Here is a 23,637-nt window from a genome sequence, read left to right as displayed (position 1 = left end):
CTGATGGTTTATAAGATGACCAGGAATTTCATTAGGTGCACCTGTTCGACTGCTCATTGACCTAGACATCTGATCAGCCAATGATGTGACAGTAACAGTGACATGGCAACCTGCTGAAGTTCAAACTGAGCATCAAAATGAGGAAGAACGGTATTTAAGTGGCTTTAAATGTGACATGAATGTGAATGTGAAGGTGATTGTCTGCAGAAGAGCATCACTGAATGCACAACACGTGCTTGAAGCAGATGGGCTACAGCAGAAGAGAACCCGATCAGCTGCCCAACGGGAAACTGAGGCTACAATTCACAGACAATAGGAAAAATATGGCTGGTCTGAGAAGTCTCAATTTCTGATGCAACATTCGGAAACTGCATAAATGTACAGATCATTCCATCTCCACAATGACCACATCTCTATGCATGGGATGTGTTAGATCAGGAGATCTGCATCACGGATCTGCAGCCAGCTAATTTGCAGGAACAGCAGGAAGCTACTGTGTCAATAGCTTCACACAATTGGACCAAAATTTCTGAGGAACAAATTTCTGCCACGAATTAAATTATTTTCTGAAAAAAGGAGGTCTGGTATTAAGCAAAGTGTAACTATCTGAACTATCTGGTGAGTGTGTATCAGATGTGACAAACTGACAAAACAGAAATTGTTGCAGCTAGAAAAAAAACAACTTTTAGATTCTTGCTTTAATCTTTGTTTCCCTTCCCTATTTTCACTTTTCTGACTCTGCTTTGGTTTGCTTGAGTTTCTAGGGAGTAAACTGTAAGAACGAACAAGTTGTCACAATGAACTTTATCTGGAGTGCAGGGACAGCTGCAGGGGAAGCTGCTTTATATCTGTGTGTGTGGGTGTTTCAGGGTCACTGTGACGGCTCTCTGCTCGATGGACTTCAGCAGCTTCCCTTTGGACACGCAGAACTGCTCGCTGGAGTTGGAGAGCTGTAAGACACATTCAGTATATACACACAATAATAAAAACGTCACGTTCTTTAATCATAAAGTAACACATAAATGAAAGGTGGATAATGTCAGCTGACCTCAGTCCCTTTGTTTCTAATTGTTTCTCACTGTAGACGCGTATAACGAGAATGACCTGATGCTTTACTGGAAGAATGGCAACGACTCTCTCAGGACGGATGAGATCGTACTGTCACAGTTCTTCATTGAGCATTTCCAAGCCTCCAGTGGCCTGGCTTTCTACAGCAGCACCGGTGTGTTTTTGTGTGCCTGTAGCATCTGCGGGTACTCACGTTTAGAGACAAAACACAAGTCCTAGTACAGATCATTAGGCTCTAAAGCAGGGTCTCAAACTCCAGTCCTCAAGGACCAGTGTCCTGAAACGTTTCCATGTGTCCCTGCTGCAACACAGCTGAATACAATTAGTAGGTCATTAGCAAGATTGTGTCATAAAATAATGGAAGTGGGAGCAGATTCATATTTAGTAATCACAAACAAACATGTCTCTTTACTTGTAGATTATATTCTTTTAGATTAGCGTGATTTTAGAGACCTTTGGGATGAACAGGAACTCCAACCTTATCATCAAGAGTCACAGTTTGCTGAAAAGACTGAAGTTTTTCTGTCTCTCTTTGTCAGGCTGGTACAACCGTCTCTTCATAACCTTCATCCTGCGGAGGCACATCTTCTTCTTCATGTTGCAGACGTACTTCCCCACCATGCTGATGGTCGTCCTCTCCTGGGTCTCCTTCTGGATCGATAGACGGGCTGTTCCTGCAAGAGTGTCTCTGGGTATCATTCATTAAGCAAATCCTAAGTACAACCACCTCAAATCCCAGTCTTTCTGCTCTCTCCTGGCTCTTTAACCACAGTTAAAGAGGCACATTAAACCTGTAAATAGTGCCGTTTTGTTCTGTTCCTTTATTGGGGTGAAGCCTAATGACTTCAGTGATGCTCTAACATTTTAATTTACACCATCATTGATCTATTTTATCCTACACTCTGCAAGACAAATGATACTGCCAGGATAACATTTATATGAATCTAAAACCTACTGCATCAATATCAATTTGACACAGTTGATGGATATTTTTGATATTTATTTGTATTTTTCATCACATCTTATTCAGAGTTATATAAACCACAGAAGACAGCAAAACCGGGTCAAGTTGAAGCAAGTGTATTTAGTTTGTTTTGAGTCAAAGTTACAATATTAACAGGTGGAGTGCTAAGTCGATGCTAGCAAGCTCCATCTATAAACTGTGTGAGTGAGATACCTGTTAATTAGTGCTAACAGACCAATTAAAAACTAGGATTTCACATGCTCAGACTGAAGAACAAACATCATGGATGCTCTGTACTTCACAGCAACATGACGAACACAATCACAGTCCACAGGTTCATTTCAGTGACTCCAGCTGGTGGAGCCAAGGCTCAGCAGACGGTTACCATCTTACACCTCTGTGTGTCAGCACACCTGCTCATCAAAGTTATAACAGTAAATGGATGAGTTCCAAAGAAATGTCACCCTCTGAAGAGTTGCTGTAATCACATGTATCTCTGCTGTAAAGGCTTTAACGTGGCAGTCTGTGGAGGAGGATTCATTTTGAAGCCAACCTCAATTTGAAAAACTGCAGTTTTTGGCTTCTTGGTGTCTACACTCATGTCCAAAAACAAAACAAGAACAGCCAGTCGTCACCAAACATCACACGTTATTTGAAAGAATTTGAATGTCATATGTAAAGTCTGTCTGTGTTTTCTCGTCCCCTGCAGGTATAACCACAGTGCTCACCATGTCCACCATCATCACAGGAGTGTCCGCCTCGATGCCTCAGGTAACAGCTGTTTGTGAGAGTTCAGGAGGCCTATGTTGGCTCTGGGTGACCAAAACAGATGATCAGAAAGGAATTTAACAGCATATCAATGCCAATGTCAAATTTATTTTAAATGTTTTGCATTTGCAGTATATTTATTTACCTTGTGTGAAGCAAAATAGCCCAAAAGATCCTTCTTTGACTTCTTTGAAGATCAAGATCACATTTGCGAACTGAAAGTTTCATAATTTGTATAAACATGACGCCGTTTGCTATTTGCCATAATGCCATTTCCTAAATATGTGATAAAACCAACAAAAATGTGTTATGAATTAATTTACAATATATACATTTTGCAGCTTATCTTTAATATTGATAAAACTAGAATTATGCAAAATGAGGAGCTTTGATGGCAATTTTGTCACTTTTTTCTATTTTGTAACTAAAGTAGGAGGATATACCATTGACTGTACATCGCTTTGTTTTTGTATTTAGGCTTTTTTATAAAGTCTGTTGAAACCCCATTTAAAAATGGCAACAAAGGAAAAAAATAAGGTTAAAATATAAATAGATAAATGACAAAGGCGTGAACCATATTAAATGTGGCCCTGTATATGTGAAAATGTGCGATGCTTTCCAGGTGTCGTACGTGAAAGCGGTGGACCTCTACTTGTGGACCAGCTTCCTGTTTGTCTTCCTGTCTGTGATTGAATATGCAGCCGTGAACTACTGTACCACTCTGGAGGAGATGAGGAAGATGAAGAGGGGGAAGGTCAGCACAGGGGGGAAGGGGGATTATTACTGTGCAAAGAGCGAGGCAACATTTTGCTTAATGTCTCACTCTAGTGGCCAATCAGGGCCATTACATGTGCTGCACAGAACGATCCAGCTGCCTCTTGGATCTTTACTAAGATTTACTCAAACTTTGACATTTTCGTGCAAAGCGTGAGAGCCTTTTTGGAGCCAGAGTATCGATTCAATTCAGTTTTATTTATACAGCGCCAAATCACAACAGTTGCCTCAAGATGCTTTATATTGTAAGGTAGACCCTACAATGATACATAGAGAAAGACCCAGCAATCATATGACCCTCTCTCTGCAAGCAGTTTAGCAACAGTAGGAAGGAAAAACTCGAGTTTAATTGGAAGTAACCACTGGCTGCAACCTTCCCTTTCATGTGTGTGAAAAGTCAGTGATTGAGTCAATAGATTTCAAGCAAAGTGGCCTCTCAAAGCATTAACAAAGTACTTCAGAAGGTGGAGCATATTTTTAAACAGCTGAAATCACTAGTTTATTATTTGAGTTGTTTTAATCATAAATATCGAGAATTCAAACTAGCTTTTAAAATGTGAAAATCTCCAGCGGTTACTGTCTTCAGGAGGTTTTGGACTGTTGAAGGACTCAAGAGAAAAAGAATCGTCCTGGTGAAACACTGACACCTTGTGGCAACAGCAAGCATTACGTTTTGCAAAAATATCTTTAAAATGTCAAAAGTAGTTAAAAAGAAACTGCAGTCAGGTGAACATTTCCTGTCATTTCAAAACATCCACAAGTTTTAAACTGCTTTGTGTTGTTATCAGCACTTTCAGTAAGTATCTCAATAATCTCTACATGTCATGTTGGAATTTGGATTTCTGTGTAAATCTGAAACAAAGTGTCCACTGATGCGTTAAAACTGCACATGTTTGATCACCACTCAAATCTGATTTAAAGAAATTATTAAAACGTTTGTCTTTGCCACAAAATGGAATTTTTAGGAGATGTCCCCCCTTTTATTTATATATTACCTCTTTGCTTTTAAAGATTAATCCTCAGATTGTAATTCCAGATTTTTTTTGAGTGCCGGGTCTGTCGGTGAAATCTCCACCTGCTCGTTTCCTTTCTTTGCCTTTAAAGATCCCGTCCACCTTCAACGCCAGTCAAGCAATGGCCTTTGACGGGTGTTTCCACGACAACGATATTGAGCTGACTACATTCCCCCGTCTGGCACCCACCTTGACCTCTGACCCTCTGGCATCGCCAACCCAAAGCTCAGACATGCGCCCCACGGAGGGGACTCGGCTTCGCCGGCAGCGGTCTGTACGTGAAAACGTGGACCTGCTGGTCAACAACAGCTACATGATCGACTCGTACTCCAGACTGGCCTTCCCTCTGTCCTACCTGCTCTTCAACATCATCTACTGGAGCATGTACTCCTGATCCAGCACCAAATACTCAACAAATTGAGTCTGAGTGCTGCAGAGGAGATTCCTCATCTCGACAGAGGTCCGAAGAGACTTCACTGAAATGGCTCTCGGTTAGAGGGGCCTCAGCTACATCCAGCTGATGTTCTTTGCCGAAGAGCTGAGATAAAAACCCTCGAGGACCCTCAGCCTGAGTACGAACTCTGTAATTGTGCATTTATCTCATCAGAGGGGCTTCAAATCCTGAGAGTCAGACTTTTTCTGTTTGGACGATTTGTACATGTGTCTTTTCTTTTTTGTGCGTCATCGTAAAGGTCATATCAATATCTGCTATTGATATATGATATCTTTATCGATTTCTTTAGCTACAAGATATTAAATTAGACATAAACAGCGTAAACATGTTTGAACACTGACTGGAGCAAAGCAAACACTGTAAGTGTAATTTGATGTGTTTCTTGATTAATTTCTCTCTTGTTTGCAGTGTTGGAGTGTACGGGAAGAAATATTTAGCTGGATTCATTTTTATTTGAGAAAAAAATATGGTTTATTACATATTTGCATTAACAAGAAAATATTGTTAGGTACAACAGGTGGTGGTTGGGTAAAACAAGCAGTATAGTGTAAAGGGTTAAAAGTTGTATTTTGTTCACTTGTCCTAAATAATAAAACAGAAGTTTTATGTAAAGTTTTCAAAAGATCGATTTACGGTTTCTGCAAAAACTTGGTATTATGGTTGCACGTGAAAAAAAAAAAAAAAGAACTATACTAAAAATTTTACCTCAGCAAATCATCTGTCTCCTATCATCCTCCACTGTTGCACCAACCATGTCCTTCACCACATCCATGACTCTTCTCTGCAGTCTTCCTCTTGTCCTCCTGCCTCGCCGCTCCATCCTCCACATCCAATTTACACAAGGCCACAAGCCAGTATATGCATAGTGGAGATTCCAAGCTGATGATAATGGAAGGGCTTTTGTTGATATGATGTTATACTCTATAGCTATATTAATCTAGGGCATCCATAAACTGGCAGCCCAAAATCTGAAATCTGAAAAATGTCTACAGCCCACCTGACCCCTCAACCTCTACTGTGACATGATCTGATATCGTGTTCAACACCATAACATGTGCGCTATACAAAACATTTGTGAAATTAACAGTAAAATTGTGTAAAATCTTGACATCAAAAAAGTGCAAATAGAAAAACAACAAAGCAAATGTTTAATTTACATCAATATTTTCTAAATAATACATTTACTTCTGTAAAATAATGAACCATACAAAACTGTTAATTTTACAGTAAGAATATGTTTTAAAAATTGTGTCCTTGTTGTCATATAAACACTGAAAAATTGTCATTTAAAAATCAACACAAAACTGAAACTGCAACAAAATAATGTTAAACTTACATTTTTGTCCGTTTTTTTTAAAACACAAAGTGACTGTATTACATTTTACATTTTGTATTACATTTTATAAATTCATTAAAACTCATTTAACACATGGGCCACATACAGTCCACTTTGACTTTAAGTGGGCCAAACCGGTGAAACTACAATTTCCGTCAGTGTAAAGAAGAAATTTAAGGTATCGTAATATGACAAAAAACTGTTTTTCTACATGATAAAGAGATGCTGCTATAGTACATAAAAGAAATATGTCAGCACGAGTCTTTAGGCTTAACCTGTAAATAAATGTAAAAAATGACAGAAAATCAGTCATGTGATGTGCAACAGCGACTAAAACAATGTCTGAGATATTTGACCTTATTATTGACAACAAGTTTACTATCTGACGGGTCTTAGATGCCCGTCCTCCATGGTTCTACAAATCATGACCGCCCTCTTCCAGCACTGTGTCTGACCTCATGTTCAACACCATAACATATGTGATTATCTCCTTTTTGTTTCTTTGTCTGAATTATTTTGATTTTCTGACAGTTTGCTTGTTGAGGTTGGCATTAAGAGCCTTACTAGGGAGCTGACAGCCAACTGCCCTGTAAAATTACAGGTTTGTGTACATAAGATCAAAACGAAATAAAAATAAACAAATAAAAGAGATTAAAAAAAGAAACAACGTGCATTATAGGAACACTGATGCAGAGATAAAATGGAAAAATAAAGAGGATTAAAAATGAAAAGCTATTTTTGACTTTTAAGGTTAAATATAAAAGTCAAATTTACATTTAAATTACACAATAGAAACGTTTTTTAAAGGGTTTTTTGTTTGTGTATTTGTTAGTTTAAATTTCCCCCTAACCTCGCCGTACTCGCCCTTATCAGAACTAACTAAAACGTCAAATGATAGCCTAACCCAGACCTTCCCAAAGTTTGGGGCCCGCCCCCGGGGGGGGCGCAGTGTGAAAAGGGAAAAGAAAAACCCACGCTTGGACACTGCTAGCATGGGGCGCCCACACAAACGCAAAGCATCGCTGAATATGTTTCCAAACCAACTTCATTCAAAGCCAAAGACTAGAAAATATGATGAAGCATATCTTCTCTTTGGTTTCACCTGCACAAGTGCTGAGGTAGGTCTCCCCTGCAGAATTGGTTTTCCCTCATCGGGAACACACGCTGGGCTCTTCAAATCACGGACAAACAGTATCCCACATTCTTGATTTTTAGTTCACAAACACTTGTTGTAATGACTAACTACTCCTGACATTTTGGAGATGTTAGCTCTTTATACAGTAAAGTTGCAGCGGGATACAAATAATATCAGGTTGATCCTGCCACGATTTGTTCCCCCGGTTCAAATCACGGACATTTCGGTGTTTCGAAACGCCGTTTACGTGTGGACGAAACAGCTGCGTTTTCAAAATTACCCGTGTAGGTGCAGACGTAGCGTAAAATAGTTAGTAGATTATTTTCTTACTACCTGTCATTTATTGCAGATTTCTTGTATTTGCTTAATTGTTTACTAAATGTTTGAGGTGTGAAATAAAGGCAATGGAGCAAAATGTGGGTGTGTGTGGTTGGAGGATGTGTGCTTGCGTGTGCGTACGCGCGCGGGGGGGCATTTTTCTTGTAAAACAAAGGGGGGCCTAGCAAAAGAAAAAGTTTGGGAACCACTGGTCTAACCCAAATTTTATTAAGATAGTATCTCTGAAAATATCAACTTAGCTTTGCTTTGCAATTTTTTAAACTTTATTTCATTTTTTCATTTATTTAGTTTTTGTCAATAGTTTAAATATATATTTTTATCATTTTTTACGATCTCGAAATATAACAACATACTATTATGAATACGCATTATCATAATTTATATATTTATATTCAGACGGATATTTAACAGTGGTTACTTTTCACAATTGCATAAACATTTGGTGAGAGTTTTAGAAACATTTTTATTTTTTATACAGGAGTTAAAGTGAGTTTATTGGAGGGAATAAAGGTTTTTTTTTTTTCATTTTGTAAGCACGGTTTCCATGGCAGCCGCAAAGTTCACGGAGCAAAATAAGTTAAACCTGCGGAAGAAAATCCACCGGGAGCAGAGCAGAGAGGTAACGGGTGAGTTTCTGTGTCTCACACGATGAAAACACCTCAGAGAGGCTGAGCTTATCTGTGTACAAGCTAAGCTCCAGCAGTGTGACACTAACGAGGTTAAATATATATTTCATCTTTTTTATATCGAAATATGACTACATAGTATTATGAATCTGCATTATTATATGTTATATATTTATATTCAGATGGATATTTAACAGTGGATACATTTGACAAATGCATAAACATTTGATGAGAGTATTAAAAACATATTTATTTTATGTCATACTGGCCGTTAGCACCGTAAACGTTAAAGTTAGCTTCACGGACGTTAACAATGGTTAACCGTTGTTAACGTCCACGGTTCGTGTTAAACGGAAGAGGCTCTGATCCCGGTTGACTTGACTTCCACCCGCAGAGGTGTGTGTCTTTAAAGGCCGGTGTGGTCAGTTTCACTCCGCCCATCGAGGCTGATTTGAGGTCGGAGCGCAGAAACGTAACATCAACACGCCCAACTCAGAGACTGCGAGTTCTTATTTACATCAAGGTTTAGCGCTAAGGTGTGTTCAAAGTGCTGCTTTTTATTAACTTGTTTTTCGAAAGTGCTAAAAACACGTTTTAATTCAGCCAGAGCCCTTTTTCCTGGACCTTTTATGAGTTTTGGGATTTTTCTTTTATTGAGGCAGTGAGTATTAAATATGTGTGGGGATGTTGGTGAAATGGTGAGGCACCGTGCACAAACACACGTATCTGGGGATATGATCTACTTTGTATTGCCTTCTTCATTTGACACCGTTTAAGCAGAGATGTTGTTTTCTAATCAAACTGTGATATCCATGTTGTGTCTAGTGGTGTTTTGCTCTATCTGTTTTTGTTAGTATGAGCTCAAAGATGGGGTTTGCATGGGACAGGGTGGTTTTAATTATTTAAATGTTTTAACTAGTGATTGTTTATGTATCTTCCCCAAATTGCAGATCCTGATTTATTTCTATTTACAAAGAAATGTCTGGAAATTTCAGTCTTTTTTTATTTAAAAGTTCAAAAATTGCCTCATTTAGTGTGTGGAGGAAAAATAAATTTGCCTTAAAAAATCTAGAAAATTATTTGATATATGAAGCCAAAATTTCACAGCAATCATTTTATACATGACCAGGTTTTAAACTATAAACTTTTCAGGGACATCAGAGGTGGCTGAGCAGAAAATGTTGTGAAAATGTGATGATTTGAGATGTAATGACCCTCATCAGTTCAGGTGTATTTATACAGAACCAGCTGAGCGGTCGCCATGAGGTGCAACAACAATATTCATTTGGGTCTTTATCTTTATACCAAATTAAGCAACCCACTTATGAGCGATCACTTTTCACTTTGGCGGGAAGGAAGAACTCGGGGGGTGGCAGTGGTCTCCCATGACAAAGTGGAAGTTGTGGGGAAGGGGGAAAAAAGGGGGAGCATAGGGAGGCAGGACAACGCACACTATGGGGGAGAGAGGACAAAAATCTAATGAAAAAAAATGAAGAAAACTCAGAACCACTGACGGATTTCATTTTCAGGGCGTGTAGATTAATTTTTTTTCTCTACACAATTAGAAATAATTGCAGTAGAAGAAGAAGACAGACTCACCCATTTTTAAAGGTTTTCATTATTAAGTCATCCTGAGATCAGTGGTTTCAGTTGGCTGTGGACAACCACACACAGCAGCAAAGAGGACTACACCTTGGCTACCTTAGACCCCAATCAGATCGATGTTTATGCTTCAACTTCATCTTACGAGATTCACTTCCTGGGTCATGAACCTGCTGCTGCTCCTGAGGAGGTAGAGAAGGAAAGAGGTATAAGTGATGGTCTCTAAACTGCTGGGAGACGATGCAGACTCCTTCATCTGTCTTCTCTGCCCCCACTCCTGGATCGAACTGGGTCTGGAGGTGAACTGGAAGGCTGAGCTCAGGGGGCGTCTGAGGCTGAGCCTGGGCAGGGCGAGAGCAGGAAGTGTCCTGAATCTGTCTCAGAGCTCCAATCCTCTATGGCTCTGCTGGGAGCTTATCCCTACAGCACAGTGATGCCTCAGGGGACCTGCATGTGGGACTGGCACACAGATTGCATTCAGTCTGTACATGTTCGCTCAGTATGCCGACTGACTGGGCTGAGCGATAACATTCACATGCTAAATGTTTGAAGAAAAACCCTGTAAGAACAGGATTTGGTTCATGTGTCGTGGTTTCATTCACATACAGGCAAAAATTGAGCAACTGGACAACTGGAAGCAGCCATTGTGCATTAAGAAGTTACATAACATGTTACTGTTCATACAAGTGTCCTTGATGCATAAGCACAGTCTGACTGAACGGTGAGGTGCATAAACTTCCTGTTAATGCTTTGATATCACAGGATCACAATTAGCAGAAACATTTAAACACAGAGTGGATACAAGGTTAACATTTGAGCTACATTTCTTTTTGGCTTCATGGATTTTGTTGGTCTTTGTTGCACCTCTGAACTAACACAACAATTATTCTCTGCCATCTTCTCTGTGGTTCAAATAACAAAGGTGTTGTATTTGTAGGTTTTAATAGGCTCATAAATATGGTGTACATTTGTGCATTTTTATTATAGGAACCTGCCACCGCTCCAGGCCTCAACAATAATCCTGAAATATGGACCACAACAATATTTACCTGAGCTACCCTGACCCCGCCTACCAGCAGGTTCAGCAGCCATGGCTGGTCCATGACAATCCGACCCTTCAGGAAGGTAGGCTAGATCTGCTTTTTTTACATACACAGGCATTTTATTGGCTGCTGGATATTGTTGAGTTATTATTTATTATTTGGTTATTTGTGTTCTTTTTAAGGATATACACCAGTGTTTCAGCAGGAGAACATGGTCCTGGGTGATCCTAACGCACTGGAATATCAGACACTGAGAGCCGACGCTCACATATTTAACGGGGAGTCCTGTGACCCACCTGTGACAGGTACAAAGCTGAATTAAGTTTCTCTTTGAAGTCCATCCAGCTGTGTTTTTAAAATCCGGTATTTCTCACACACGTTGGCTTTACTCGGGCTGCGAGCTACGCTGAGGCAAAATGTGTTTAAAAAGAGACAGTTTGATTCAACAGCTCCCTTTATTTTGAAATTTCTCAATTTCCTGACCAATTTGCTCATTGGGCTTATTACTGCAGCATGGTGGTTAGCACTGTTGCTGCACATCAAGAAGGTCCCGAGTTCAATTCCCCCATCAGGTCTTTCTGTGTGGAGTTTGCATGTTCTTCCCGTGTTTGCGTGGGTTCCCTCTGGGTACTCTGGCTTCCTCCCACAGTCCAAAGACATGCAGTTTGTCTCTGTGTTAGCCTTGCGACAGACTGGCGACCTGTCCAGGGTGTACCCCGCCTCTCGCCCTATGACAGCTGGGATAGGTTCCAGCGCCCCTGCGATCCTGAAAAGGATAAGCGAATGCCGTGTTACTGTTGTGGTGGAATCATTTAGCTACTCCTCTAGAGGGGATCTCCTATGGTCAGGCAGACCCCCAACAACTGGAAACAGTAGTCCTCGTTCTGCTCTTGAGATTATCACCACCTGCAGGTGGAGAACTAGATCGTGTGCTGCTCTGCTGAGCTAATGGCGGCACAGTCACAGCACGAGAGACTCACTGGAATAGGAGTTTAGTTGTCACACAGTATGTACATTTAAATACAAAAACAGGAGTTAATCATCTAAACTAAAATCATCTAAAAGTATTGTTCCTTTAAAAAGCAGTTTGTTTTATAGTCATCACAGATTTTAAAATCATCAAACAAAAACACACTATGATCTAAAAGTTAAGAATAAAAAACATTAAATATACAATGACTTATTTAAAGGTTAAAGAACTGAACCAAACAATTCCTGCTGCCTGTTGCTTTTACCAGCATCAGTTCAGTCAGTCGAATCGAAGTCTGTGGGAAACACTGAAATTCATCTTAACAAAATTTCAAATTCAAAGTTACAAATGGGACCAATGACTTCTGTGATTTCAGATGAGATCAGACAAGAGCTGAGGACCGTTTTGGAGTCCTACCTGAACAGGTATTAGCTTTGCACACATACCCCCTATTTTACAGTAGTTGGTACAAACTAAAAGACGTATGGTTTAGTATTTTTGCTGTGGTTGTAGTTTAGTTTGACCCGTTTATAAGTGCACTTATATGTAAACCTAAATACCCGAGTGGGACATTTAAATTTCTTTAATCTGACAATATATGCACTGTGATCTTTGGTAACCCCTCCGTCGCCAGCATGTATCAGTGTTCTCAGCAGTTCTTCCGTCCCTCCTCAGAGAGCACCTCAGCAACGACCTGTATCTCAAGTCTCAGATGGACAGCAACCAGTATGTTTCCATCTCTGCTCTGGCCTGCCTCGACCAGATCAGGAATCTCACCACAGACCTGGACCTCATCTCCGATATTCTCAGATGTCAGTGTTTGTTTCTGTGGGTATAGGTGGAGGCAGAGTAACTCCAGAGGTTGTGTCAGTTTTGAGTTATAATATTTAATGTACATGGATCAGACTTTATTTCCTTTGCTACAAAACCACGGGATCGTGATAGGGATTAGTGAAGAGGAATGTTTTGTTTGGTTTTGTGTTCAAAAACGAAATCGGGTATTCTGACGATGCACATTAGAAGGAACTGTTCTAGTGTAGAGATGAGAGTGATGAACGGGGTTTATTGTTGTCCTGAAAAACACTCTGCTGTTGTTCTCCCACAGCCATGCCATTGGTCCAGTTTTCCCCGTGCGGACAGAAAGTCCGGCCCAGACCTAGCCGGTGCGTTTTAATCCTGAGGGAGATTCCCAACACCACACCTCAAGAGGTGAGACTGCACAAAATACCCCAACGCAACCAAAATCCTCAGTTTTAGTTCAGGTGTTGTTCTTACATGTACCTGCGGGGATAGAGACGTGTGTTGTTATTTAAAGGACATTTAAAGGTAAATTGTGTATGTTGGCAGCGTGTTTGATATTGCTGTTGCTGTGCAGGAGGTGGAAGCTCTCTTTGAAGGGGAGAACCTGCCTAAATTCAAGACCTGTGAGTTTGTGAGCAACGATAACTGGTTCATCACCTTCAAATCAGAAGCCGATGCAGAACAGGTAGAAAAGGGCCGGTCCAGGAGAGAAATAAATTAGCTGCTGCTTTTTTTGGGCACATTTTTTTGGCTAATGCCATTTAGGTTTGTTATACAGTCAATATCTACAAATATGACTACCTGAGAGCTAAAAAGTGCTCCTGTTAGCCTTCTTTGTTAGGAGATCTGATAATACAATAACTGAAATAATCTGAGTCCATGTTTTCAGACCTACAAGTACCTTAGAGAACAGGTTCGAGTGTTTAAGGGAAAACCCATCATGGTGAGGATAAAGGCCGAAACAACAGCAGCCATTGCTTTGGCTCCCGCTCAAAGCTACCGACACCCCCAGCCGGACCAGTGCAACCACTATTATGGCTTCTACTCCCCCGCTACCACCTACCAGCAGTCCTGCCCGACCCACGCGTCCACACAACAGCTAAACGAAGTCCTCGGTGAGGTGTGGACTGCTGCATCTGGATACCAAGACTGGGCCGAAGTGAGTTCGTTAAAGATGAATTTGTGCCTGGAAAATGTATTTATGACCCTTAATTTTATATCAGTGTTAAACAGATTAGCATTTTTGTTTTTGTTCATTTCCTGTGATTTGTGGATGTCGTTAGTGTTAACGTTAACTCTCTGGCTGCTTCTCTGATTAAGTGGTTGTTGTTTCCATCATTAGCCTCCTCTACTGATGAACCACTTCGTGGATGACTTCACAGCAGCTTCTGCTTTCAAACCGTACCACCCACACAGCCACAGGTAGCTCCTTTTTATCCTCTTATGTCATGACACTTTATGATCATCAGTGTGAAGACTATTGTTTGTTTCTTCAGGAGAGGCTCGAATTGGTCAAACTGTGACCGTTGGCAGTCCCAGCAGCCTGCCTCCTCGCACTCATCTGAGCAGCCATCTGATTGTTTCTCTTCTCCCACATGGTCCGGTCAAGGACGGTCGCGCGGAAAGGTGCGCCTTCCGAGTAGAGGCGGAAGAAAGGAGCCCAACAAGCAGGTCACGTCTCCCACTGAGCAGGGAAGGTAACAAAAGATCAGTCCAGGTTTCAGATGTCTCTTTTTTTATTCTCTATTATTCTCAAGTCCTGCTATGCCCAGTTCATTAGTATAGTTCATGCAGTGAAGATAGGATATGACATAAGGGCAGTGTTGGGGAGTAACGGAATACATGTACCGCCGTTACGTATTTAAAATACAAAATATGAGTAACTGTATTCCGTTACAGTTACCGTTTAAAAAGGTGGTATTTAGAATACAGTTACTTTGTTGAAATAAATGGATTACACGGCGGTACTTCCCTGTTTCATATTGTGGCGGGTCAGGACTGGTTGGGTTTTGTTTGACAGCTACGTTCTGTTGTTCCAGGCGGCAGCGTTACGGTTGCCATGGTTACAGGGCAACGCTCTCTCTCTGCGTGTTTCCTGGGTGAGAGAGGCCTTTTTGTTGTTGTGCTAAGCTAATAGGCACAATGCTACCGGCAGTGTTGCCAACTTAGCGACTTTGTCGCTATATTTAGCGAGTTTTCAGACCCCCTAGCGACTTTTTTTTAGAAAAAAAAGTCTAAAAAAAGACGTGAAAGCGCATATCGCTTTTACTCTCAACAAGCAGCGGGTGCTTCTTCTTTTACTCTTATGCTGTTTTGTGGATCACAAGGTTTAAAACTACTTATAAACACACACAAAGTAACTCCACCAGAGTGCCTATTTCGGGTCACTTTTGCCGGTCCAAGCCCGGGTAAAGAAGCAGGGTTGGAATTGTGACATTAAAAAAACAATAATTACTAAAATAAATTAAATTTGTAGTTCTAAATAAATTCTAAATGCATTTAGGACGTTTTTTTACTCACTTTATGTCTCTTCCACTATGTTATTTCTCTCTCCAACAACATAGATTACAATTACATTAGCATGACCAATTATGCAAATTAGGCGATGACGTCATTTAGCGACTTCTAGCGACTTTTAGGACCGCCAATAGCGATTTTCCTTACTGAGGAGTTGGCAACACTGGCTACCGGTATAGCTCTAAAGAATGTAGCATCATAGGCAGTGTAGTCCGTGCTGCAGGGAGAATGGACTGTCATACCCGTTATGTGTCTGTGAGTGAGGGAGGGAGAAAAAGGAAAAGTACGAGCTGTCATCGAGCAAAAACGGGAGCTGGAAGCATGTAAATATAATAATAACCACTGCAGCCCAGAAGAGAGCCTGACGAGCCCAGTTGTAAGTAAGCTATTAAGACTCGACTGTACACCGTGTTCGTGTTTTCCTCCAAAAACAATAAGTCCTGTTGGAGCAGCCTTTCAACGCCTCTCTCTGTCTCTGCTAGCAAAGTTGACCCAGACAACAAAGTAAAGCTAGTTTTCAGCTACGAACTCGACAGGAACCCACCGTATTAGCCAGAGGTCCTTTACTACGGTTCGGAGCCGCGGACCTTCAGTAACAGTAATAAATCACAGCAATAGTACATTCATGTAGTTGTAAACAGCATGATAATATATTAAGTAATCCAAAGTATTCAGAATACGTTACTCTCATTGAGTAACGTAACGGAATACGTTACAGAATACATTTTGGGGCATGTAATCTGTAATCTGTAATGGAATACATTTTAAAAGTAACCTTCCCAACACTGCATAAGGGCATGTTTTCTTTATACTCTTACTTACATTTAGTTCGGAGACAGGGTTAAAATGGTAACCTCTTCCTTCTGGTTCATTTCACACTAATATGAAGTCAGATGGAGCGGTAACTCATCGGACAGTTTTGCCACTGTTATCATGGAACCCTGCAGCTAAAAATAAACTCAAAGTCATGCTCCACTTTACTCCCCCTAATGTCCTTACTTTCTTTTCACAATAGTACACGAAAAGTTGTGTTTAACAGATAGAAAAAACAGCAAACAAATAGATGTGTATTCTCTGTATGATATTAATAAACCAGCTCTTAACCTTTGGAAAATGTACTTTGAAGGGCTTAGAAAACACAAGAGAAACCTAAGAAGTTCTCTCTTTCAGTGCCCTGTCTCTCTTATAACGTCTCTGCCATAATCAGCTCGTTTTGAGCAGACACAATCGCACACACATTCAGCAAGTGTGTGTTTATCGTCTCCTCTTTTCAGAACAGTAACTCACTGACTGCCTGTATCAGACATGTTCAGGGGAATTAAAATCCAAATTAAGCCAAGAATTATGCGTATGGCATGAACCTGACCTGGAAGGGTGGAGGTTTGACAACAGTAGCTTCAAAGATAACAAACTGTAAGCAATAAAAATTAGAGCAGCAAAGACGAGTTACAGCCACAGTAGGCTAAAAAGACTAGATTTAAACGTCATCAGGTTCTCAGACTATAGGCAGACGCCTGTCTGTCACATTTTTTTTAAACTTGTAGGATGCTTGTTCTTTAATAAAGTTATAAATCAGATGTTCGTCAGAGCTCTGTGTTTCCTGTGTGTCCCTGAAGGAGAGGAAACTTTAACCAGAGGAGGAGAGCGACCGCAAGGTCCTGGGAGCGACCCGCTCGAAGCAGTCAGGTAAGTCACCACTGAGCGTTGTGCATGTGCACTTTGTTCAGAAAGCATACTGACCGTTTCTGTTTGTGTAGAATTCACAGAGTCAGTCCCCTCCTCGTCAGCCGTCTCCCCATTTTGAGCTCACAATGTTGAACTTCCCTCTTCTTCCTCCTCCAGCCTCTACCATGGCAAGTCTTCCTCCAGCTAACAGTAACACCGAGGCAACCAGGTCCCTCTGTATTACACACACACACTGCTCACCTGGGCTCATGGCAGAGTAACTGAGGCTCTGTTCACTGTAAAACTCCAGCCATACTGACCATATGTGGATAATCTGCTGGACAGAGACACAGTGTCTGTAACTGTGATGTTGTCTGTTAACGTGTAATCTGACCTTCTTGTTCTTTACTGTAGCCTTTGGTTTGCACCTTGGCTGTAGTTTGGCAGTTACACACCTACCTCCTCAAAGGTGTTCTTGATGTTTAGATCTTGTTGTTTGTCTCAACCATGGATCGCTTTAGTCGTCCTCTGTGGTCTATCAGGCTCGTTCTTTATAAGAATGAAGCAGATTATCTCGATTGTCACATTATATACTTAAAGTACATGAATGAACATGAAGTGATGAATGAACAGTGTTCTGTTTTTCTTTTTTCCTTTCTGATTTTTTTTAAGTCCTCACAGAGTGAATTAAAAAGCAGCAGCTCCTGCGCCTCAGAGGCAGCAGCTTCACAGCAGCCGCAGCTGGTCTCAGAGCAGTGAGTATCTCTGACACAGCAGCTGGACGCTCTGTGTTCTGCTTTCACATGTAAGGTGTCTATACCGCTCACTGTTACAGTTGATATGATTAACCGTCTATGGCTCAGGCTTCTACAGTTATTTCACTTTGGCTCGTGAGATATCTGAAAAGTGAAGAAGCAGCGGTTTTCCAGCTGTCTGTGCTGAGATAGTTGTGTTTGTGTTTGCAGGGCTGCGAATGAAGCCTCAGAGATGACCACTGAAGAGAAACCAGTTCAGCACACACAGGAACCAGTAACTGTGAGACTTGCTTCTGCATCGTTCCAGCATGTCTGCTTTAAATGCTGTTCTGCACCTACATCTGTTAGGCTACGTTCACACTGCAGGTCTTAAAGCTCAATTCCAATTTTTTGATCAAATCCGATTTTTTTGTCGGCTCGTTCACACTACAGATAAAATGTGACAGCAAAGCGGCCCGCATGCGCAAAAGAAGACGTCACACACAACGCGCTCTGTTTAGACCCAGACCAAACAGTATTGTTTGACTGATGACCTTAATATAAAGGATATATTAATTAATTAATATAAGGACTTCACGTTTCCCTATTTTTGCTTTAAGTTATTTTGTTATTTACATAATAATGTAGATAACCTAATAATGATCCTTGTTGCTGTTTTAGAGGAGCGGTGCTTCAAAGGATAGTTGCAGATTCCTGTCAGAATCTGCAGATTATACAGTACAAATAAAATGTTCATGTTTCTCCAACGTTGTCTTCCCAACAGTTTCACTGGATGGGCAGGAAGCGTTCGCGATGTCTTATTGGGCGCTTCTCCGGCGCTGATAATTGGCGTCTGTCTTGTGTCAGTGATGTAAAAGATGGATTTAATGCGACTTGACCGTTCACACAGCAGTCGCATTCTGAAACATCGGATATGTATCGGATTCAGTACCACATACGAAAGTGACCCAGATCGGATTTGAAAATATCAGATTTGTGCCGTTCACACTGTCACACCATGATCGGATATGGGTCGCATAGGGTCAAAAAAATTGGATTTGATGCGCTTTCGCCTGCAGTGTGAACGTAGCCTTAGTGGCACCTACCAAACACTTGGAAGGAAACAGGAAGCCAAATGTTTTTGATAGCTGGTGTTTGGTAATTCTAAACTGTACATAAAAAGCTATAAATCACAAAAGGGGGTTGATAGAAACAAAAGATAAAAATACAACAAATGAACTTTTGTAAAGGAAGTTAAAAATCAAAGGTAGCACAGGTGCACAGTTTTAGAGTCATATTTCATTTTATTTTTTTAATTTAACCTTTACTTAACTAGGAAGATCCCATTGAGATTAAAAACGTCTTTTTCAAGGGAGACCCGCCCAAGATAGGCAGCAGCAAGTGTCTCACAGTTACAAAAATGACTCAATCAAACATGTTGTAAAGGTGTTTGACCCCATCTTTACTCTGATTGGCCAGGAGTCCAGGAAACTGACCTAAGCCGAGGTCTGCAAGAGAGGCTTATGCAATAAGTCGGGTCCTGCCTTCACAGAACTGGAGTGATGCACCAGAGCCAGCACAGTGGAAGCGCTGATGAAATGAGATGAAGAAAAGACACTTTTTTTGTTGTTTAGGTGTTATGAGTGTCTAAAAGATAAAATTTAATTGCTGCCTTCAGGCTGCATATTTACTATAAAGAATGATCTCTTATACTACACTGAGTAACACATTGAACCTTTAAATCACCTTAATCCAGGTCTGGATGTTTGGGGTGGGCAGAGGGCTCCGACTATTTGGCAAAACCAACTTTTCAGTTTTTTAGACAGGAAGATCTGTAAATTTTGATCTGCTACTTTAATTTCTGTTTTATTTCTTGATATGTAGTTTAGGTCTGTTTGTTGAGCGTGAGCTTCCATTTTTTTGATTTCTTCTTGCTTTCCTGATGCATCGCCAGTTATTTTCGTCCTGTTCGAGTGTGTTACATGTTTTCTTAGTTGTACAGGACGTTCCGCCATAATTGTGAACTTATGTTAGTGCCGTTGTTGTATTTCTCCACCCATACATCTGTGTTATCTATGACTGCTGTGGACACACATGAAGCCTTTTTCCATTAATATCATTGCTGATCAGCTGTATTATTTCCATTTTTAGATACCAGAGAGCTGCAGGGGCCAGTGTGTTTAATGAGATCTGATTTGATCTTTCTAGTCCTGGGATTAAATTGATCAAAAGCATGTTTCCCTTACTTTAGAAAAGTTTTATTTATTTTAAACAGGAGTGCATTTCAGTGTCACATGGTCTAATATTTTGGACACAGTTGGGCTTCCATAAAGGGAAACACCCTTTTGGCTGGGTGGGTACTTACTGTGTGTCTATAAACAACATTGTTTCAGCACTTGAACTGTATGTGACAACTTGAATTTGATTGTAATGAAGCCATTTTTCTTTTCTTTGAAATATAAAGTTTTAACTGTTAAACAGGTGTCATGGAGACAGAGTGGGCACGGTTGTGGAAAGTTATTTTGTACAGACTGTACATATTGAACAACTATTAAAGAAGTGCCTTTGAAGTTAAGTTTTGTTTGTGTATGTATTTATTCTGCTCTATCCGATCATCCTCTCCATGATTAACATTTAAATATAGAGGCGGCACCTTTTACGTTAGTTCCTTCTTTGGACCAGCAGATGGCAGAAGAGTAACATCACAACACTCATTACTCCATTATCTGGCACCACCACTTGTTTACAATGAGGATGATTTGATTCTCAGAAGGCTATAGGCCTAATGAATGAGATGAGGAATACTAATGAAATACACAGCATTCTGCAGACAAATTGATGCTCAGTTATGTGTCACAGGCACATTATGCTCATTCAATCATACTGTGCTTAATTGAAAGGCGCTTGACCTTTAATATTAATGATATTATTCTGCTGAGGCTCAGTTTTCACACACAAACATCGAATATAGAACAGCCACATTAAAAGTAATGGCTAATGAGAGAAGGAGAAGAAAAGCTATGTGCTAAACTGGAAAAAATCACTACCCAAAATGCAGACAGCGGTTTGACTTAAAACTTAACAAACATGACTAATAAATCTGCACTTTTAGAATGTAAGCTATGCAGTTTAAATGCAGTTTGATCAGGCAGCGCTTCCTTAGTTATTCAACTTTTGTTTCCCAACAGAAAACTGTTTTAGAAATCTACGATGCAATTTCTAATCATTTTAAATTCATTAATTTAAAAAGTGAGTAATAAAAAGAAAGTTGGCACTGAAACTTGATATGCCACAAATTTTTTATTGTAGAGATTCAGCTCTACAATTTTTTCCCTCAAAACTTTGAGTGTTGTTGGGGTCTTTGAATTGTTCCTAGGAACCAAACAACTTTCATAATATTAAGGTAAACAAAATTTGCATTGCAAAAGACAAGCAGAACAGGCACAAATTATTTTTAGGTGGTAGAATAAACTTTTCTTGAGTGCTTTTTTGTGTATCCTAATTTTAAACCATTTAAATGAAAGAAAATATAGGTTACGTTTGAATGTCATATTTTTTTGCAAGAAATCTACAAATAAAAAAATTGCAGTTTTTATTTTAAAGGGTTCAAAATGAATACAAGTGAAATAATTACCTAATGTTCCTAATGTGAAAGAAAAAAACATTTGAACTTATAAATAGTAATAGATTAAATAATCATACAAAAACGAATGTTTATTTTTATTTATGTGTAATTAAACCAGGAATTTATTTATTTATGTATTTATTGTGCCACTTTTGGGCTCCCATACAGGTTCATTTGGGCGTTGTAGGTGTGGTTGGTTGATGCGCCCCCTGCCGGTGATGAGCGGAGCTCCCTCCCTTTTCCCTCCTTCCTCCGTAGAGTCACGTGACACCAGCGGCAAGAAGCTGCAAACGGCTCTGAGACCGGGGCTGCGCGAGCCTCATCATCATCATCATCATCACCGCCACAACCGCCGCAACGACAGCATAGAGAGCCGACCGAAACCGGGGTCTTTACCGATTCAAGGAGCGGGCGTCATGGCGGGCCCCCGTTAAACCAAGAGCCACATTTATCCTCTTTGTTCTCGCAGTCTTCACGCGCCTCCGCCGAGGAGGGGCCGCCAGGAGAAGCTCTCCTTTTCCGAGGAGAAGGAGGCAGGAGGAGATACAGCAGCGGCGGCAGCGGAGGTAACAGTCGAACCGGGGACGTGCTTAATACGGTACGAGCCGAATGGCGGACCGCGAGGCGTCGCCGATACCGCTGGAGATCCGAGCTCGGCTGGCGGAGCTGGAGCTGGAGCTGTCAGAGGGTAAGAAATGGATCAAAAAAACACGAGGGGTGCGAGGGAGAAAAGCCTCCCCCTCCTCCTTCTCTTCCTCCTCCTCTTCCTCTTTTCTCTTGTTATCACGTTATCTCATCACCATCACCATCCACACCGGGAGCCCGTACCTACTAACGGAATCTAACCGTTCATTCCTGCGGCCCCGTCCTCCACCTCCTCCTCCTTGTCCCCTCCCGCTCCTCCCATCCAGATGTTTGTCAGTCGGGGGACCGGCCTGAGCAGCTCTGTGTGGCCGGGGGAGGATGAGGGCTGAGCGGGAGCAGGCTGCGGGATTCTCCCGCTGCTCTTTGTCTCAGCTGCGGAGGAAACACACACACATACACACACACCCGACACGGCCTGTTCGCCCGTTTTGGGTCCGAAAATCGAGCCATTGTTTGACCTTGAGATGTTGACACAGTCAGCCGAGCCTACCTGTGTGTGTGTGTGTGTGTACGCGCGTGTGTGTGTGTTTAATAATAGCATTGCGATGCAACGCTGCGTGACAGCGCAGCACAGAGGGGGGCAGCTTGGCTTTTGATGCCCGTGATCGCAGACTCCGTCTTGCATCCCTGCCTCGCTCTCTCTGTTTTTTTGGGCCTGAGGATGAGGAGGAATATTCTTCCCACCACCACCATCTTCTTTTTACACACACACACACACACACACACACACACACACACACACGCACACTCTCCTCTGTATGGGCCATTGAATCCCAATCACAACATCCCACCCAGTTGTTATCCCAGTGCCAGTGAGCATCTCTGCCTTATATAATGTGGAGGGCATATTTTATTTATACAGGCCTGAGAGGGTCTACATTGCACAGGGAGAGATCCTGGATACACGCTGGATGTGAGCCACCCTTTTTTGCCAACAATTTACTGCTTGTGTGCAGGTGTGCGTGTGTGTTATGCTGCCAAAATCTGATGTGTTGAAGGTGATGGAGATTGTGGTGTATATGTGTTTGAAAATGCTTTCACGTGTTCTCCGAGGATGATGAAGACCGAGTGTAAATTGTGGGGCGAGTGCCGAGTAATTAGTCCAGACAAGCAAGAATCCGCGGCTTTAATCTAAAAACATCGGCGCGCGCCTTTGAAATCCCCTGAAAGCAGTCAAACCTCGATGCATCAGACTGTCCCGTTTCTTTCTGATCAGCCTCATCATTCATAAAAGGCTTTATTTTCTCTCTGCAGTGACACACACATGCACGCACACACACACACACGCTGAGGTGAAAGTGTGGCAGCTGCAGGCCGACTGGAGCTCCTAATCCAGCCGAGAGTGTTTATCAGAGCAGAACCTGCTGCTGGCAGATGTTATTAATGATGGAAACGGCGGGACGACGAGCAAACGTCACGCCCAACGTCAGCCAGCCTGAAAACATTCAGGTGTGTGTGTGTGTGATGGAGGGATTGGTGGAGTTAGTGGTGGATCACAGCAGGTTGAAGGATGACAGGCCTCCTGATTGTGCGACGGACATGCCAGCGTGGGCCTGTC

The 23,637-nt window shown here is 41.4% G+C and overlaps 3 protein-coding genes across 10 annotated transcripts in view; all 3 read left to right on the top strand.

The window, feature by feature from the left end:
• LOC146511777 (gamma-aminobutyric acid receptor subunit rho-3-like) overlaps nucleotides 1–5,421 on the top strand; it is a 36,725-nt gene extending 31,304 nt beyond the window's left edge. For both annotated transcript variants that reach the window (XM_085172434.1, XM_085172435.1), the window contains exons 5-10: nucleotides 870–952; nucleotides 1,085–1,222; nucleotides 1,608–1,760; nucleotides 2,742–2,803; nucleotides 3,423–3,554; nucleotides 4,679–5,421. In XM_085172434.1, the coding sequence (XP_085028560.1) occupies nucleotides 870–952; nucleotides 1,085–1,222; nucleotides 1,608–1,760; nucleotides 2,742–2,803; nucleotides 3,423–3,554; nucleotides 4,679–4,981 (871 nt within the window). In that variant the 3' untranslated portion in view covers nucleotides 4,982–5,421. The remainder of the gene's footprint in view (nucleotides 1–869; nucleotides 953–1,084; nucleotides 1,223–1,607; nucleotides 1,761–2,741; nucleotides 2,804–3,422; nucleotides 3,555–4,678) is intronic.
• A 2,925-nt stretch (nucleotides 5,422–8,346) lies between these two features.
• On the top strand, nucleotides 8,347–20,384 carry LOC146511776 (la-related protein 4B-like). 6 transcript variants are annotated; one of them, XM_085172380.1, is made up of 15 exons: nucleotides 8,347–8,477; nucleotides 11,067–11,204; nucleotides 11,305–11,427; nucleotides 12,469–12,517; nucleotides 12,768–12,904; nucleotides 13,198–13,301; nucleotides 13,468–13,578; nucleotides 13,783–14,052; nucleotides 14,236–14,315; nucleotides 14,390–14,590; nucleotides 17,027–17,096; nucleotides 17,168–17,263; nucleotides 17,757–17,830; nucleotides 18,041–18,110; nucleotides 19,289–20,384. In XM_085172380.1, the coding sequence occupies exons 2-15, from the start codon at nucleotides 11,108–11,110 to the stop codon at nucleotides 19,307–19,309; spliced, it is 1,503 nt and encodes a 500-aa protein (XP_085028506.1). In that variant the 5' UTR covers nucleotides 8,347–8,477; nucleotides 11,067–11,107; the 3' UTR covers nucleotides 19,310–20,384. The 6 variants fall into 6 exon arrangements, with proteins under 6 accessions (XP_085028506.1, XP_085028501.1, XP_085028505.1 ...); XM_085172375.1 differs by having other exon boundaries at nucleotides 17,748–17,830; XM_085172379.1 differs by having other exon boundaries at nucleotides 8,352–8,470; nucleotides 17,748–17,830.
• Nucleotides 20,385–21,712: 1,328 nt separating this feature from the next.
• LOC146511774 (disco-interacting protein 2 homolog C-like) overlaps nucleotides 21,713–23,637 on the top strand; it is a 78,024-nt gene continuing 76,099 nt past the window's right edge. For both annotated transcript variants that reach the window (XM_085172333.1, XM_085172332.1), the window contains exon 1: nucleotides 21,713–22,122. In XM_085172333.1, coding sequence (XP_085028459.1) covers nucleotides 22,044–22,122 — 79 coding nt within the window. In that variant the 5' untranslated portion in view covers nucleotides 21,713–22,043. The remainder of the gene's footprint in view (nucleotides 22,123–23,637) is intronic.

Source organism: Neolamprologus multifasciatus, chromosome 9 (assembly GCF_963576455.1).
Source record: "Neolamprologus multifasciatus chromosome 9, fNeoMul1.2, whole genome shotgun sequence".
NCBI classification, from domain to species: domain Eukaryota; kingdom Metazoa; phylum Chordata; class Actinopteri; order Cichliformes; family Cichlidae; genus Neolamprologus; species Neolamprologus multifasciatus.
Note: the sequence above shows the minus strand (reverse complement) of the source record. Positions and strands in the feature narration are given on the sequence as shown.

What these genes read in the sequence shown, in the direction of transcription:
- LOC146511776 (XM_085172375.1), top strand. Translation starts at nt 11,108, where the DNA reads ATGGACCACAACAATATTTACCTGAGCTACCCTGACCCCGCCTACCAG. An exon ending in CTGTGACCCACCTGTGACAG is followed by an intron (nt 11,428 to 12,468) that starts GTACAAAGCTGA and finishes CTGTGATTTCAG; the next exon opens with ATGAGATCAGACAAGAGCTG. An exon ending in CATCTCCGATATTCTCAGAT is followed by an intron (nt 12,905 to 13,197) that starts GTCAGTGTTTGT and finishes GTTCTCCCACAG; the next exon opens with CCATGCCATTGGTCCAGTTT.